The 17841-nt window shown below is 43.2% G+C and overlaps 1 protein-coding gene across 10 annotated transcripts in view; it reads left to right on the top strand.

Annotated features, from left to right (window-relative positions):
• Positions 1-17841, top strand: part of tanc2b (tetratricopeptide repeat, ankyrin repeat and coiled-coil containing 2b) — a 213023-nt gene that overhangs the window by 183186 nt on the left and 11996 nt on the right. For all 10 annotated transcript variants that reach the window (XM_031805234.1, XM_031805232.1, XM_031805237.1 and 7 more), the window contains 10 exons: positions 648-815; positions 1029-1189; positions 1451-1559; positions 1657-1779; positions 10100-10336; positions 10457-10654; positions 11250-11343; positions 14892-15025; positions 16545-16668; positions 16884-17059. In XM_031805234.1, the coding sequence (XP_031661094.1) occupies positions 648-815; positions 1029-1189; positions 1451-1559; positions 1657-1779; positions 10100-10336; positions 10457-10654; positions 11250-11343; positions 14892-15025; positions 16545-16668; positions 16884-17059 (1524 nt within the window). The remainder of the gene's footprint in view (positions 1-647; positions 816-1028; positions 1190-1450; positions 1560-1656; positions 1780-10099; positions 10337-10456; positions 10655-11249; positions 11344-14891; positions 15026-16544; positions 16669-16883; positions 17060-17841) is intronic.

The following is a 17841-nucleotide window of genomic DNA, read 5'->3' as shown; positions in this document are numbered from 1 at the left end:
ATCAGACCAGAGAATCTTGCTTCTTATAGTCTGAGTCCTTTAGATGCCTTTTGGCCAACTCCAAGCAGAGACACAATCCTGTCTCGGACCTCGAAGGACAATTTGTTTCTTCCTCATGGCTTGGTTTTTGCTCTGACATACACTGTCAACTGTGGGACCTTATATAGACAGGTGTGTGACTTTCCAAATCATGTCCAATCAGTTCAATATACCACAGGTGGGCTAAAATGTAGAAACATCTCAAGGATGATCAATGGAAACAGGATGCACTGGAGTTCTCACTTCGAGTCTCATATGAAAGGGTCTGAATATTTATGTAAATAAGGTATTTCTGTTTTTTATTTTTAAGAAATTTGCAAAAAATGTTTAAAAACCTGTTTTCGCTTTTTTAACTATGGGGTATTGTGTGTAGATTGATGAGGAAAATGTTTTATTTAATCCATTTTAGAATAAGGCTGTAAAGTAAACAAATGTGGAAATAGTCAAGGCCTCTGAACACTTTCTGAAGGCACTGTATGTACCATTTACATGTTTTATACAGAACATTGTATTGCACTCCCTATCTAAGAAATATGCTATAATAATGATTGACTGACTGATTTATTTATTTGTTGATAGAAAATATCTGATTGGTTCATTGATCCCAGGTGGTGCCCGTCAACCTGGCAGAGGTGTACCTGCTGCAGTGCAACATGCGTTTCCCTACCCAGTCGTCCTTCGAACGGGCCCTCCCCCTACTCAACGTGGCCGTGGCAACCCTCCACCCCCTCACTGACGAACAGATCTACCAGGCTATCAATGCCGGCTCCCTGCAGGCAAATACACTTATTGCACTGACGGGGAACTGTATGCATTTCCCATAGGAAAACATGCCACACTTAGCCACCATGCGAACACTACCTGGGCATGTGCAGTTGTATTCCGGATAGCAACGATAGTGCCCGTGAAAAAGAACAGCCTTAGCAAAGCTCCTGGGCATGTGCACAGCTAAGAAGCTAAGTTTATTGGTTTCACCCTCTTTGCTGCAGGGTATGCTGGACTGGGAGGACTTCACACAGCGCGTAGACAACCTAGCCATGTTCCTGGTCAAGAGGAGGGATGGGACCAGGATGTTTGTTCACCCATCCTTCAGGGAGTGGCTGATCTGGAGGGAGGAGGGGGAGAAAACCAAGTTCTTGTGTGACCCCAGGTCAGTGGGTGGATGGGTCTCCTGGTGTGTAGGGGGTGGGTACTATATGAGAGACTGATGTAGTCTTGGATAGAGTTACAAAAAATTCCCCAAATTCCTAGCTTTCCAGAAATCACGGTTAGACGTTTCCTATAATCATTAGGGAATTAACAGGAATAAGCATGTTCAACTAACTGTCAACAACATTACATCTAACTATCTACTAACCCTAACTATTTGTGCAGAAGCTCATGGTTTATGTTCCTCCCTGTCTCCCTGTAGGAGTGGCCACACCCTGCTAGCCTTCTGGTTCTCTCGCCAGGAGACCAAGCTGAACCGACAGCAGACCATTGAACTGGGACACCACATCCTCAAAGCACACATCTTCAAGGTTCACCTAACCACACTGCCTACAGACACGCACACAGACTCACACGCACACAGCACAACTCAAAGCAGTGACAGCTCAAATTATGTCTATATTTCAGGGCCTAAGCAAGAAGGTTGGGGTTTCCTCGTCCATCCTCCAGGGGCTGTGGGTTTCCTACAGCACAGAGGGCCTGTCTACTGCTCTGTCCTCACTTAGAAACCTGTACACTCCTAACATCAAGGTACTGCTTCAACCTCTACACTCTTAACATCAGGGTAACTTACTGCTTTTCCTTCTTAACTCTTAACATCAATGTACCTTACTGCTTTTCCTTCTTAACTCTTAACATCAATGTAACTTACTGCTTTTCCTTCTTAACTCTTAACATCAATGTAACTTACTGCCTTTCCCTTTTCTTCAAACATTTTATTTATTTATTTATTACCCTTTTTTTCTCCCCAATTTCATGGTATCCAATTGTTTTTAGTAGCTACTATCTTGTCTCATCGCTACAACTCCCGTGAAGGTTGAAAGTCATGCGTCCTCCGATACACAACCCAACCAAGCCGCACTGCTTCTTAACACAGCTCGCATCCAACCCGGAAGCCAGCCGCACCAATGTGTCAGAGGAAACACCGTGCACCTGGCAACCTTGGTTAGCGTGCACTGCGCCCGGCCCGCCACAGGAGTCACTGGTGCGCGATGAGACAAGGACCTCCCTACCGGCCAAGCCCTCCCTAACCCAGACGACGCTAGGCCAATTGTGCGTCGCCCCACGGACCTCCCGGTCGCGGCCGGTTATGACAGAGCCTGTGCTTTTCCCTTTTAACTCTTATCATCAAGGTAACGTACTGCTTTTCAGTGTTGTCTTCAAGACCACTTAAAGCGAGACCGATTCAAGAACCGGAGCAAGTCGAGTCCGAGTCTAGACCAAGACTCGAGGGAGGCTGAGACCGAGTCAAGACCTAGACCAGGCTGGGGAAGAGGGGTCAGAGACAGAGTCAAGACCGAGACCAGAAAAATGCGAGTTCAAGATCATAATTGCAATTTTGTCAAATCCCCACCATAATAAGAGTTAAAAATGTCCAGTATTTCTGTGTTCATATTTCATAACAACATATGGTTTCTTTAGACATTCAGAATAGTGAATAAATGCTGCTGAAGGCAAATAGAGCCACTATACAAATTATTACTAACCCAAACACAGTGGAGCACAATGAGCCTTCTACACCTTCAGAGAAGGGCTAAGGATGTATAAAATAATGATTATAATAATGATCTGATTTAATCTCTTCAGTTTTTGTTGGAAATGAAAGGGTTAACACTGAAGAGAAAAAATATCCTATCATGATTCTTTCTTTGCTAGTCTCTGGGGAGATAAATCTAGCTAGCTAAGTCAGCTATTGGCTAGGTCATCAGAAACTAGATAAAGGCATCTGCCAATCAACTGTATTAGGGCAACATTTTGGAGTGACGGTGGAATCAACCAATCACATTTTTACTTAATGGGTGGGACCGATTTTACAAAAACGCATGGAAAAGTCTGCCTTCTTGAAGGCCAATAGCGAGGCCAATAGCGAGCAGTAATTTTCCCACGGTCTAGCTAGCTAGCTTTTGTTGTTGGCTAGTTTTCAGCAGCTGCAGCAGGTGTTATCAAAGAGGATGTTGTTGCTAAATCTTATTAGAATATGTTCATATACACACCCAGGAAGAATGACACTTTTCAAAAATGTTCTGACAAGCTACCACTTAGATATGGTCATTTTCACATTTTCATAAATTCTTAGAATGTTTGGGAATTATATATACTAAGGCATTTGTGAAAGTTCTATAGCAATGTAGTGTGGGAAAGGAGCCATGCATTTGGACAATGAATAGACACTGCAGTAAATTCAACCGAATAAAAACATCTGTTTTGTCCAGAACCGGAGTCTACACAGACTGGTGCGCTATAGCCAATCAGAGCTACGGTAGGCTTTTATACAAACAAGCCATAGAACACATTCGCCAAAAGCCACAAAATACACCTGAATGGATTTCTGCAAATATGCAAACACCACTGGAGTCCTCTTACATGTGGGAACGTACATAGCATAGCAAACAACCATGAAAAGGCTCTCTCTCCCTCAGTTATGTACATCAGCAACAACAATATCAACTAATGCTAGCCAGAGGAAGATTAGCTAAAATCTAATGAAGGAACATCAGATAAACCCTCTCAAACTTTTTCTGCTAGTTAACTGTCAAAATTGCACTGATAAATGATGGGGAATTGTAGCCTCTTCATCCTTCTGCAGCTTGCCTTCCAATGCATGCTTGTCCCAACCAAGCACCCAAGCTAACTGGCTAGCTTGCTACTTCCAGACACAAATGAGAGACCATTTTACTTGCCGTAGCTGAGCAGGTTAGACTGTTTACATGTTATCTAGAGCACTTTTTTTGTCTATGTTTGCTGACACCGGTCATATTCAGCAGGTGTTGTGCTTTTGTAAATTCATCAGTTGTTCTGCGCTCTGGCAATTTCAGATGAAAGTGCTCTGAAATCGTAGTAGATAGCCAGAGTGAATTTTGCATGCGCAAGAGATATGCTAACTGGATAACATTCGTTGAAGTTCTTGCTAGCTAACCAAATGACACCTGCATCTCTAGCTGTGTATAGCCATCGAAAAATGATATGAGGGGAAAAAGTCAATCACTTACCCACTCTTCCAATGGCTTGACATCCTCCTAGCAGCTAGCTAGAGTTAGGCTCTGTGTTTTAAGCATGCTACATACACTACCGTTCAAAAGTTTGGGGTCACTTAGAAATGTCCTTGTTTTTGAAAGAAAATATAATTTTTTCTCCATTAAAATAACATCAAATTGATCAAAAATACAATGTAGACATTGTTAATTAATGTTGTAACAGTGAAGAGGCGACTCTGGGATGCTGGCCTTCTAGGCACACTTGCTCTGTCCAGTGTCTGTGTTATTTTGCCCATCTTAATCTTTTATTTTTATTGGCCAGTCTGAGATATGGATTTTTCTTTGCAACTCTGCCTAGAAGGCCAGCATCCCGGAGTTGCCTCTTCACTGTTGACGTTGAGACGGGTGTTTTGCAGGTATTATTTAATGAAGCTGCCAGTTGAGGACCTGTGAGGTGGATATTTATCAGACTAGACACTCTAATGTACTAGTCCTTTTGCTCAGTTGTGCACCGGGGCCTCCCACTCCTCTTTCTATTCTGGTTAGAGACAGTTTGCGCTGTTCTGTGAAGGGAGTAGTACACAGCGTTGTACGAGATCTTCAGTTTCTTGGCAATTTCTCGCATGGAATATCAAATCAAATGTATTTATATAGCCCTTCGTACATCAGCTGATATCTCAAAGTGCTGTACAGAAACCCAGCCTAAAACCCCAAACAGCAAGCAATGCAGGTGTAGAAGCACGGTGGCTAGGAAAAACTCCCTAGAAAGGCCAATACCTAGGAAGAAACCTAGAGAGGAACCAGGCTATGTGGGGTGGCCAGTCCTCTTCTGGCTGTGCCGGGTGGAGTTTATAACAGAACATGGCCAAGATGTTCAAATGTTCATAAATGACCAGCAAGGTCTAATAATAATAAGGCAGAACAGTTGAAACTGGAGCAGCAGCACGGCCAGGTGGACTGGGGACAGCAAGGAGTCATCATGTCAGGTAGTCCTGGGGCATGGTCCTAGGGCTCAGGTCCTCCGAGAGAGAGAAAGAAAGAAAGAGAGAATTAGAGAGAATTAGAGAACGCACACTTCGATTCACACAGGACACCGAATAGGACAGGAGAAGTACTCCAGATATAACAAACTGACCCTAGCCCCCCGACACATAAACTACTGCAGCATAAATACTGGAGGCTGAGACAGGAGGGGTCAGGAGACACTATGTTTGGCCCCATCCGAGGACACCCCCGGACAGGGCCAAACAGGAAGGATATAACAGGAAGGATATAACCCCACCCACTTTGCCAAAGCACAGCCCCCACACCACTAGAGGGATATCTTCAACCACCAACTTACCATCCTGAGACAAGGCTGAGTATAGCCCACAAAGATCTCCGCCACGGCACAACCCAAGGGGGGGTGCCAACCCAGACAGGATGACCACATCAGTGAATCAACCCACTCAGGTGACGCACCCCTTCCAGGGACGGCATGAGAGAGCCCCAGTAAGCCAGTGACTCAGCCCTGTAATAGGGTTAGAGGCAGAGAATCCCAGTGGAAAGAGGGGAACCGGCCAGGCAGAGACAGCAAGGGCGGTTCGTTGCTCCAGAGCCTTTCCGTTCACCCTCCCATTCCTGGGCCAGACTACACTCAATCATATGACCCACTGAAGAGATGAGTCTTCAGTAAAGACTTAAAGGTTGAGACCGAGTTTGCGTCTCTGACATGGGTAGGCAGACCGTTCCATAAAAATGGAGCTCTATAGGAGAAAGCCCTGCTTCCAGCTGTTTGCTTAGAAATTCTAGGGACAATTAGGAGGCCTGCGTCTTGTGACCGTAGCGTACGTGCAGGTATGTACGGCAGGACCAAATCAAGAGAGATAGGTAGGAGCAAGCCCATGTAATGCTTTGTAGGTTAGCAGTAAAACCTTGAAATCAGCCCTTGCTTTGACAGGAAGCCAGTGTAGAGAGGCTAGCACTGGAGTAATATGATAAATTTTTTTGGTTCTAGTCAGGATTCTAGCAGCCGTATTTAGCACTAACTGAAGTTTATTTAGTGCTTTATCTGGGTAGCCGGAAAGTAGAGCATTGCAGTAGTCTAACCTAGAAGTGACAAAAGCATGGATTAATTTTTCTGCATCATTTTTGGACAGAAATTTTCAGATTTTTGCAATGTTATGTAGATGGAAAAAAGCTGTCCTTGAAATGGTCTTGATATGTTCTTCAAAAGAGAGATCAGGGTCCCGCGTAACGCCGAGGTCCTTCACAGTTTTATTTGAGACGACTGTACAACCATTAAGATTAATTGTCAGATTCAACAGAAGATCTCTTTGTTTCTTGGGACCTAGAACAAGCATCTCTGTTTTGTCCGAGTTTAAAAGTAGAAAGTTTGCAGCCATCCACTTCCTTATGTCTGAAACACATGCTTCTAGCAAGGGCAATTTTGGGGCTTCACCATGTTTCATTGAAATGTACAGCTGTGTGTCATCCGCATAGCAGTGAAAGTTAACATTATGTTTTCGAATAACATCCCCAAGAGGTAAAATGGAGATGGAGTCTAAAACCAGACTGAAGCATTTCGTATACATTGTTTGTCTTCAGGAAGGCAGTGAGTTGCTGCGCAACAGCCTTTTCTAAAAATGTTGAGAGGAATGGAAGATTCGATATAGGCCGATAGTTTTTTATATTTTCTGGGTCAAGGTTTGGCCTTTTCAAGAGAGGCTTTATTACTGCCACTTTTAGTGAGTTTGGTACACATCCGGTGGATAGAGAGCCGTTTATTATGTTCAACATAGGAGGGCCAAGCACAGGAAGCAGCTCTTTCAGTAGTTTAGTTGGAATAGGGTCCAGTATGCAGCTTGAAGGTTTAGAGGCCATGATTATTTTCATCATTGTGTCAAGAGATATAGTACTAAAACACTTGAGCGTCTCTCTTGATCCTAGGTCCTGGCAGAGTTGTGCAGACTCAGGACAACTGAGCTTTGAAGGAATACGCAGATTTAAAGAGGAGTCCGTAATTTGCTTTCTAATAATCATAATCTTTTCCTCAAAGAAGTTAATGAATTTATCACTGCTAAAGTGAAAGTCATCCTCTCTTGGGGAATGCTGCTTTTTAGTTAGCTTTGCGACAGTATCAAAAAGGAATTTCAGATTGTTCTTATTTTCCTCAATTAAGTTAGAAAAATAGGATGATCGAGCAGCAGTAAGGGCTCTTCGGTACTGCACGGTACTGTCTTTCCAAGCTAGTCGGAAGACTTCCAGTTTGGTGTGGCGCCATTTCCGTTCCAATTTTCTGGAAGCTTGCTTCAGAGCTCGGTTATTTTCTGTGTAACAGGCAGCTAGTTTCTTATGAGAAATGTTTTTAGTTTTTAGGGGTGCAACTGCATCTAGGGTATTGCGCAATGTTAAATTGAGTTCCTCAGTTAGGTGATTAACTGATTTTTGTCCTCTGGCGTCCTTGGGTAGACAGAGGGAATCTGGAAGGACATCAAGGAATCTTTGTGTTGTCTGTGAATTTATAGCACGACTTTTGATGTTCCTTGGTTGGGGTCTGAGCAGATTATTTGTTGCAATTGCAAACGTAATAAAATGGTGGTCTGATAGTCCAGGATTATGAGGAAAAACATTAAGATCCACAACATTTATTACATGGAACAAAACTAGGTCCAGCGTATGACTGTGACAGTGAGTGGGTCCAGAGACATGTTGGACAAAACCCACTGAGTCGATGATGGCTCCGAAAGCCTTTTGGAGTAGGTCTGTGGACTTTTCCATGTGAATATTAAAGTCACCAAAGATTAGAATATTATCTGCTATGACTACAAGGTCCGATAGGAGTTCAGGGAACTCAGTGAGGAACGCTGAATAGCCTTCATTTCTCAGAGCAAGAATAGACTGATGAGTTTCAGGAGAAAGTTCTTTGTTTCTGGCCATTTTGAGTCTGTAATCAAACCCACAAATGCTTATGCTCCAGATACTCAATTAGTCTAAAGAAGGCCAGTTGTATTGCTTCTTTAATCAGCACAACAGTTTTCAACTGTAATTGCAAAAGGGGTTTCTAATGATTCTAATTAATGTTTTTTTCAATGGGAAGTAATAGTTGTGCATTTAAATTGGGAAATGCGTAATGGTTGTGTTTTTGTATTCTTATGATTGGGACCTACTGGCTTATTATGTCTGAGTTTATGGACTGCTTATCCTTTAACATCATTCTGTGTGTGATTGTCTTTCCATCGGCCCTATGCAGTGGTGATTTAACATCATTCTGTGTGTGACTGTCTTTCCATCGGCCCTATGCAGTGGTGTAGTGGTGATTTAACATCATTCTGTGTGTGACTGTCTTTCCATCAGCCCTATGCAGTGGTGTAGTGGTGATTTAACATAATTCTGTGTGACTGTCTTTCCATCGGCCCTATGCAGTGGTGTAGTGGTGATTTAACATCATGCTGTGTGTGACTGCTGTCTTTCCATCGGCCCTATGCAGTGGTGATTTAACATAATTCTGTGTGACTGTCTTTCCATCGGCCCTATGCAGTGGTGATTTAACATCATTCTGTGTGTGGCTGCTGTCTTTCCATCGGCCCTATGCAGTGGTGTAGTGGTGATTTAACATCATTCTGTGTGTGACTGCTGTCTTTCCATCTGCCCTATGCAGTGGTGTAGTGGTGATTTAACATCATGCTGTGTGTGACTGCTGTCTTTCCATCGGCCCTATGCAGTGGTGTAGTGGTGATTTAACATCATGCTGTGTGTGACTGCTGTCTTTCCATCGGCCCTATGCAGTGGTGCTTGGAGAAATGGGTATACTCTAATTTTCCCCAAAAGTTCCCAAACGACCCGCCCAGCGAAGGAAAGTCACCCTGTGTGGAAAATCCTGTTTTCCAGTTTTTTAAAATTCGTTTTCCTATAGATTTTTCAGATTTTCACTCTCAAAATCCTACTTAAAATAGAAATCAAACACAAAAATGTGATGGTCTAAGTCCACAACAATGTTTAAACCACATCAATCTGATTGGATGGGCCTGACAGGGCCTGGCTCCCCAGTGGGTTAGCCTTTGTCCACACAGGCACTTCCACGTCTACGCCCCTGATGCAAACAGCGCATGATGACAATTGCATATCACAAATAGCCTACTAACCAACACTTCCGACTAAACTTTTTCAATACCTGATTTGCATACCCATTGTTGTCTTAGTTAGCATTTACTGTTAGATATCATAAGTTGAAACGTCTTTCCTACCCTACCGATGTCATTCTTCTGTGAGCTGCTCCATGCCAGAACCAGCTGAGAACTGCACACTCTTGCTGCCTGCAGATGATATTCTTCTGAAACTAGATTGTGTGCAGTGCACATGTGAATATATTTCACGTGCTTTGCGATTGTGTAGGCTACATTGTGCACCTTCACTACACTACTTTGATACGCATCAGTATGGATGAAGAAGTCAGTATGCATAATGCCCACTGAAAAAAACCTGCGTATAGCCTTCTTGTTTTACAAGAAGTGCACTCTCCTACATGAGTGCGCTGGTATTATGGTTGCTGTCTGAGACAGAGTCACGACCGAGTACGAATGTAACCGACACCGAGACAAGACCGATACACTGAGTATGTGGTCTCCAGACCGGACTTGAGTACTACAACACTGCTGCTTTTCCCTCTTAACATCAAGGTACTGCTTTCCATTTGAAAACAAAACCCTCACACTCATGGCTCCGTAGATACCAGCGTTTGGACAGCTATGCTGCCTTCATCAGGGTTTCAGCTCTCCCTTTGACAGGGGGCCAACCAACTCGCCTGAGGGGCTGTTCCTACTGATAAATTAAACTCTACTTTTGCTACAGTTGTTTTTCTCTGTGTCTAACACTGTGTGAAATCTGTCTGTGTCCAGGTGAGCCGGTTGCTGATGCTCGGTGGTGCCAACGTGAACTACCGTACAGAGGTTTTGAACAACGCCCCGGTGCTGTGTGTGCATGCCCACCTGGGTTACATTGACATGGTGGGGCTGCTGTTGGAATACGGAGCCTCTGTAGACCAGCCCTCAGAGAGCGGTCTCACCCCACTGGGCTACGCTGCCTCTGGGGGACACATGGCTATAGTCAACACACTGTGTCGCAGGAGAGCCAAGGTGAGAGGGTGCAGTGTGTGTTTGTAGATTCATCTCTATCTATGGATATGTTCTATGGACGAATGGGGATTGACCATCTTTGTGTGTGAGTGTGAATTATGTGTGTGTGTCCATCAACAGGTGGACCACCTGGATAAGAATGGTCAGTGTGCCGTGGTGCATGCAGCTCTCAGGGGCCACATGGAGATGGTCAAGTTCCTTATCCAGTGGGACTGGGCCATGGGACAACCACAACAGCAGCAGCAGCAAGGAGCCTTCAGCAAGAGCCATGCCATCCAGCAAGCCCTCATCGCTGCAGCTAGCATGGGATACACAGAGGTAGGCCTCCCGCATGGGATACACAGAGGTAGGCCTCCCGCATGGGATACACAGAGGTAGGCCTCCCGCATGGGATACACAGAGGTAGGCCTCCCGCATGGGATACACAGAGGTAGGCCTCCCGCATGGGATACACAGAGGTAGGCCTCCCGCATGGGATACACAGAGGTAGGCCTCCCGCATGGGATACACAGAGGTAGGCCTCCCGCATGGGATACACAGAGGTAGGCCTCCCGCATGGGATACACAGAGGTAGGCCTCCCGCATGGGATACACAGAGGTAGGCCTCCCGCATGGGATACACAGAGGTAGGCCTCCCGCATGGGATACACAGAGGTAGGCCTCCCTGCAAATCTCCTTACCTGGAATATTTTGTGAAATAGATTACTCGGGTATACTGTAGACCCCACTTACCCAGCTGACAGTTTTGTAGAGCTAAGAATATATATTAGATTTTTTAGTCTGGGTAATTTCCCTGCAGTGTGTGGACTGGACAGCAATTCATTGTTTATCCTTATGCGATCCTACTAGTATTGCATGCCACTCACACTAGTGATATTTTGGGAGGTGTAATATGTATCATTATTTCCACCAGATTGCGTCCTACCTGCTGGACCTGCCAGAGAAGGATGAGGAGGAGGTGGAACGTGCTCAGATTAACAACTTCGACACCCTGTGGGGAGAGACAGGTATTCTAAGGCCTCTCGTCATGTGCTTTTTAAAAAGGTCTTCAGATACAGTCCGCAGCCTTGTGGAGATTGTTTTCAACCCAGGAAACTATTTTGTTTTAGCCTGTCCATTTTTACAGCGCTGTTTCCTTAGGTGGAATCATTAGGTGTCAGTGGCTTTAGGTTTGACACTTGAATTCTAAACCGATGCTTAGTCTGGGCTAAAGATGAGTTGTAGCGGCCACCAAAACGTGGATGGATGTCATGATTGCTTGCTTAGACATAGGAAGTGATGCTTGCTGTCTTGTTGTACTTGTTTATCACAGGGTTTTAGATCACTACACTTAGATAGAACATGTTAATAAATTGTCTTAAATCAGACAAGTCATGACAGAGGCTTTTGAGCAGACCCATAGAGTGAGGGCTGCAGTGCGGATATGAAAGAGAGAGATTTGCTCTGCTGTTTCTGCTGCTCCTGCGCCAAACAGACACTGGCTGATGTCAGACAGACAGTGCAGTGGTGTCATTGGAGCACAGACAGGGCAGAGCTCAGAGCTAGTCTTAAAGGGAGAGTGTGTGTGTGTGTGGGGGGGGGTCTGCTCTGGGGTGCTCAACTATGACTATGTGGTTCCCACATGTGGATTGGAAAGATTGAGAAAAATCAAGCTATTACTGTTACTCTCTCGCTCTCTCTCTCTATACTAATATGACTCTCTCTCCCTATAATAATATGACTCTCGCTCTCTATACTAATATGACTCTCTCTCTCTATACTAATATGACTCTCTCTCTCTATACTAATATGACTCTCGCTCTCTCTCTCTATACTAATATGACTCTCGCTCTCTATACTAATATGACTCTCTCCCTATACTAATATGACTCTCGCTCTCTATACTAATATGACTCTCTCTCTCTATACTAATATGACTCTAGCTCTCTATACTAATATGACTCTCGCTCTCTCTCTCTATATATTAATATGACTCTCTCTCTATACTAATATGACTCTCTCTCTCAATATTCATATGACTCTCTCTCTCTATACTAATATGACTCTCTCTCTCAATATTAATATGACTCTCTCTCTATACTAATATGACTCTCTCTCTATACTAATATGACTCTCACTCTCACTATACTAATATGACACTCTCTCTCAATACTAATATAACTCCTGCTCTCTCTCTATACTAATATGACTCTCACTCTCTCTCTATACTAATATGACTCTCACTCTCTCTCTATACTAATATGACTCTCACTCTCTCTCTATACTAATATGAATCTCGCTCTCTCTCTCTCTCAATACTATTATGAATCTCGCTCTCTCAATACTAATATGACTCTCTCTCTCAATACTAATGACTCTCTCTCCCTCAATACGAATGACTCTCTCTCAAAACGAATGACTCTCTCTCTCTCTCTCTCTCTCAATACTAATGACTCTCTCAAAACTAATATGACTCTCTCTCAATACTAATATGACTCTCGCTCTCTTTCTCAATACTAATGACCCTCGCTCTCTCTCTCAATACTAATATGACTCTCTCTCTCTCTCTCTCTCTCAATACTAATATGACTCTCTCTCTCAAAACTAATATGACTCTCTCTCTCTCTCTCACAATACTAATATGACTCTCGCTCTCTTTCTCAATACTAATATGACTCTCTCTCGCAATACTAATATGACTCTCTCTCTCAATACCAATATGACTCTCTCTCTCTCACAATACTAATATGACTCTCGCTCTCTTTCTCAATACTAATGACCCTCGCTCTCTCTCTCAATACTAATATGACTCTCTCTCTCTCTCAATACTAATATGACTCTCTCTCTCTCTCTCTCTCAATACTAATATGACTCTCTCTCTCTCAATACTAATATGACTCTCTCTCTCTCAATACTAATATGACTCTCGCTCTCTTTCTCAATACTAATGACCCTCGCTCTCTCTCAATACTAATATGACTCTATCTCTCAATACTAATATGACTATCTCTCAATACTAATATGACTCTCTCTCAATACTAATATGACTCTCGCTCTCTCTCTCAATACTAATATGACTCTCGCTCTCTCTCTCAATACTAATATGACTCTCGCTCTCTCTCTCAATACTAATATGACTCTATCTCTCAATACTAATATGACTCTATCTCTCAATACTAATATGACTCTATCTCTCAATACTAATATGACTCTCTCTCAATACTAATATGACTCTCGCTCTCTCTCTCTCTCAATACTAATATGACTCTCGCTCTCTCTCTCAATACTAATATGACTCTATCTCTCAATACTAATATGACTCTCGCTCTCTCTCTCAATACTAATATGACTCTCACTCTCTCTCTCAATACTAATATGACTCTATCTCTCAATACTAATATGACTCTATCTCTCAATACTAATATGACTCTCGCTCTCTCTCTCAATACTAATATGACTCTCGCTCTCTCTCTCAATACTAATATGACTCTCTCTCTCAATACTAATATGACTCTATCTCTCAATACTATGACTCTATCTCTCAATACTAATATGACTCTATCTCTCAATACTAATATGACTCTCGCTCTCTCTCAATACTAATATGACTCTCGCTCTCTCTCTCAATACTAATATGACTCTCGCGCTCTCTCTCAATACTAATATGACTCTCGCTCTCTCTCTCAATACTAATATGACTCTCGCTCTCTCTCTCAATACTAATATGACTCTCGCGCTCTCTCTCAATACTAATATGACTCTCGCTCTCTCTCTCAATACTAATATGACTCTCGCTCTCTCTCTCAATACTAATATGACTCTCGCTCTCTCTCTCAATACTAATATGACTCTCGCTCTCTCTCTCAATACTAATATGACTCTCGCTCTCGCTCTCTTTCTCAATACTAATATGACTCAGTCAGTTAAATCCATAGATGTTACTGTCTGTCTGTCTACGGTCTGTCTGTCTACGGTCTGTCTATCTACCAGTGTCTACTGTCTGTCTGTCTACTCCCACCCTGCACTCTGTCTGCATACTAACAAATGACACACATAATGACTTTAAGTCTTATAATGATAAAGTTTTTTTTTAAATGGCTGATCCCTGTGTGACCCTTTACTCTCTCTGTCCTGTTGGGAACAATACTTGTATGACTCAATCAGTTAAATGCATAAATGCACACGACTGTCTACCCCCACAACACATGTTCTCTCCTTTCTCTCCTCCCTCTTTCGCTACTTCTCTTGTGTTCATCTGTAGTGAGGTCAGAGTTATAAAACACTGTTTTAATGTCGAACATGTCTCATACCTTTATAGGGGAGTATGTTGCGATATATATAACACATATAACTCCTACATAACTCCCTGTATGTTGTGTTGTGTGTTACTCACCCCTGCCCTGTGTGTCCCCACTCTCCATTTCGCATCCACTTACTATACAATCTGCATACTAACACATGACTCACACACAATAACTGTCAGTCTTAGAATGATCAAGTGTAAAAAAAGAAAAAGTTAAATACTTGTGTTGTGTAACATGACTGATCCCTGTGTGTCCATCTCCTCTCCCTGAAGCTCTGACGGCAGCGGCGGGCCGGGGGAAGCTAGACGTCTGCAGACTACTGCTGGAGCAGGGAGCAGCAGTGGCTCAGCCCAACAGACGAGGCATCGTGCCCCTGTTCAGTGCTGTCCGACAGGGAAACTGGCAGGTGAGGCTGAGTTTACCCTTTATAGTGCACTACTTTTGACCAGGGCCCATAACACAGAACACTTCATATTAAAGGTGCTGTAGACTCAGAAAACTGACGTTGCTACGAGCAGCACCACAGATGTTGCGTTGAGTGAGATGAAAAGACTTCGCTCTTACACTGTCACACACAGTATCTGCACATGTGCATGGGTTCACTTCCCTCTGTTAGAGCGTGGTAGGTATGAGACCAAAACAGCTGAGAAGTTTAGCCTCGCGCTTCAACTCTCTTAGTTGTTGTGGAAATTGACTCACTATTCTGTTTACTTTGTGCACCCATGTCATATCGCAAATAAAATAAAATTGTATTGGTCTTATATACATATTTCGCAGATGTTATTGCTGGTGTAGGTAAAAGCTTGTGTTCCGAGCTCCAACCGTGCAGTAATATCTAACAATACACACAAATCTAAAATAATAGAATTAAGAAATATAGAAATATTAGGATGAGCAGTGTGTGTGTGTGTGTGTGTGTGTGTGTGTGTGTGTGTGTGTGTGTGTGTGTGTGTGTGTGTGTGTGTGTGTGTGTGTGTGTGTGCAGTACCAGTCAAAAGTTAGGACACACTTACTCATTCAAGTGTTTTTCTTTATTTTAAATATTTTCTACATTGTAGAATAATAGTGAAGACATCAAAACTATGAAATAACACATATGGAATCATGTAGTAACCAAAAAAGTGTTAAACAAATAAAAATATATTTTAGATTAGAAGTAGCCACACTTTGCCTTGATGACAACTTTGCATTATCACAATCAACTTCATGAGGTAGTCACCTGACCTTCATTTTTATTTAACCTTAATTTAACTATGCAAATCAGTTAAGAACAAATTATTATTTACAATGACGGCCTAGGAACACTGTCTTTTTCAGGGGCAGAACAACAGATTTTTACCTTGTCACCTCTGGTATTCGATCTAGCAACCTTTCTGTTACTGGCCCAACGCTCTAACCACTAGGCTACCTGCCACCCCATGTCTTAAAGTAATGATGGACTGTCATTTCTCTTTGCTTATTTGAGCTGTTCTTGTCATAATAGGGACTTTGTTTTTAACCAAATAGGGCTATCTTCTGTATACCACCCCTACCTTGTCACGACATAACTGATTGGCTCAAACACATTAAGAAGGAAATAAATTCCACAAATGAACTTTTAACAAGGCCCATCTGTTAATTGAAATGCATTCCAGGTGACTACCTCATGAAGCTGGTTGAGAGAATGCCAAGAGCGTGCAAAGCTGTCATCAAGGCAAAGGGTGGCTAATATGAAGAAACTCAAATATAAAATATATTTAGATTTGTTTAACACATGATTCCATATGTGTTCTTTCATAGTTTTGATGTCTTCACTATTAATCCACAATGTAGATGATATGAAATGGGTAAAACAGTCAAATCAGACGAAGAGAGATCGAACGGCAATGTTGACAAAAACAAACAGTTGTGTACTGGATGGTAACGCTAGTGTTGTCCTCTCTCAGATCGTGGACCTACTCCTTACTCACGGAGCAGATGTGAACTTGGCTGACAAGCAAAGCCGAACCCCTCTGATGATGGCTGCCTCAGAGGGTCACCTGGGCACTGTGGAGTTCCTACTGGCACAGGGTGAGGGTCAGGAGGAAGAAAACATCCACTCATGTCCTTGACATTTACATTGTCTTTGACCTGCTGTCCTTTCATCCTTTGAATTATATAACTCTCAATTATTTTTTTCATCATTACTTTGTTAAATACAATCACCAAAGCATTGATGGTACTTTATTTTACCAATTGACCTTTGACTCCCAATGCTGACCTCTAATCCCTGACCCCTCTGCCAGGTGCATCCCTACCTCTAATGGACAAGGAAGGGTTAACGGCTCTGAGCTGGGCATGTCTGAAGGGACACCTGCCAGTGGTGCGCTGTCTGGTGGAGAGGGGGGCTGCTACGGACCACGCTGATAAGAACGGACGCACGCCCCTCGACCTGGCTTCCTTCTACGGGGACTCGGAGGTGGTGAGTTTATAATTCTCCCCCGGGAACAGGCCCAGATCCCCGTCATTTGCGTGAGGAAAAGACAGAGGAAAAGAGGACGCAGATCGGACTGCCTTTTGAGAATCCGTAGGCAAGCGTGTAAACTCCCACTGCCATCAATTCTACTTGCTAACATGCAATCATTGGAAAATAAAATTGATGACCTACGATTACGATTATCCTACCAGGACGTGTATTAACAACAGTAATATCTTATGTTTTACCGAAATGTGGCTGAACGATCACACGGATAATATAGAGCTGGAGGGATTTTTAATGTACCGGCAGAACAGAGAAGCTACGGCTGCTAAGACGAGGGGTGGAGGTGTGTGTCTTTTTGTCAAAAACAGCTGGTGCGTGATGTCTAATATTAAAGAAGTCTCGATGTATTGCTCGCCTGGGGTAGAGTACCTTATGATAAGCTGTAGACCACACAATCTACCAAGAGAGTTCCCAACTATATTATTCGTAGCCGTCTATTTACCACCACAGACCGATGCTGGCACGAAGACTGCACTCAACCAACTCTAGGCCATAAGCAAAGAAGAAAATGCTCACCTAGAAGCGGCACTCCTAGTGGCCTGGGACTATAATGCAGGCAAACTGAAATCAGTTTTACCAATTTTTTTACCAGCATTTCACATGTGCAACCAGAGGAGAAAAACTTGACCACCTTTACTCCACACACAGAGACGCATACAAAGCTCTCCCTCGCCCTCCATTTGGCAAATCTTACTATAATTCTATCCTCCTGATTCCTGCTT

Source organism: Oncorhynchus kisutch, linkage group LG25, assembly GCF_002021735.2.
Source record: "Oncorhynchus kisutch isolate 150728-3 linkage group LG25, Okis_V2, whole genome shotgun sequence".
Classification (NCBI taxonomy): Eukaryota; Metazoa; Chordata; class Actinopteri; order Salmoniformes; family Salmonidae; genus Oncorhynchus; species Oncorhynchus kisutch.
Note: the sequence above shows the minus strand (reverse complement) of the source record. Positions and strands in the feature narration are given on the sequence as shown.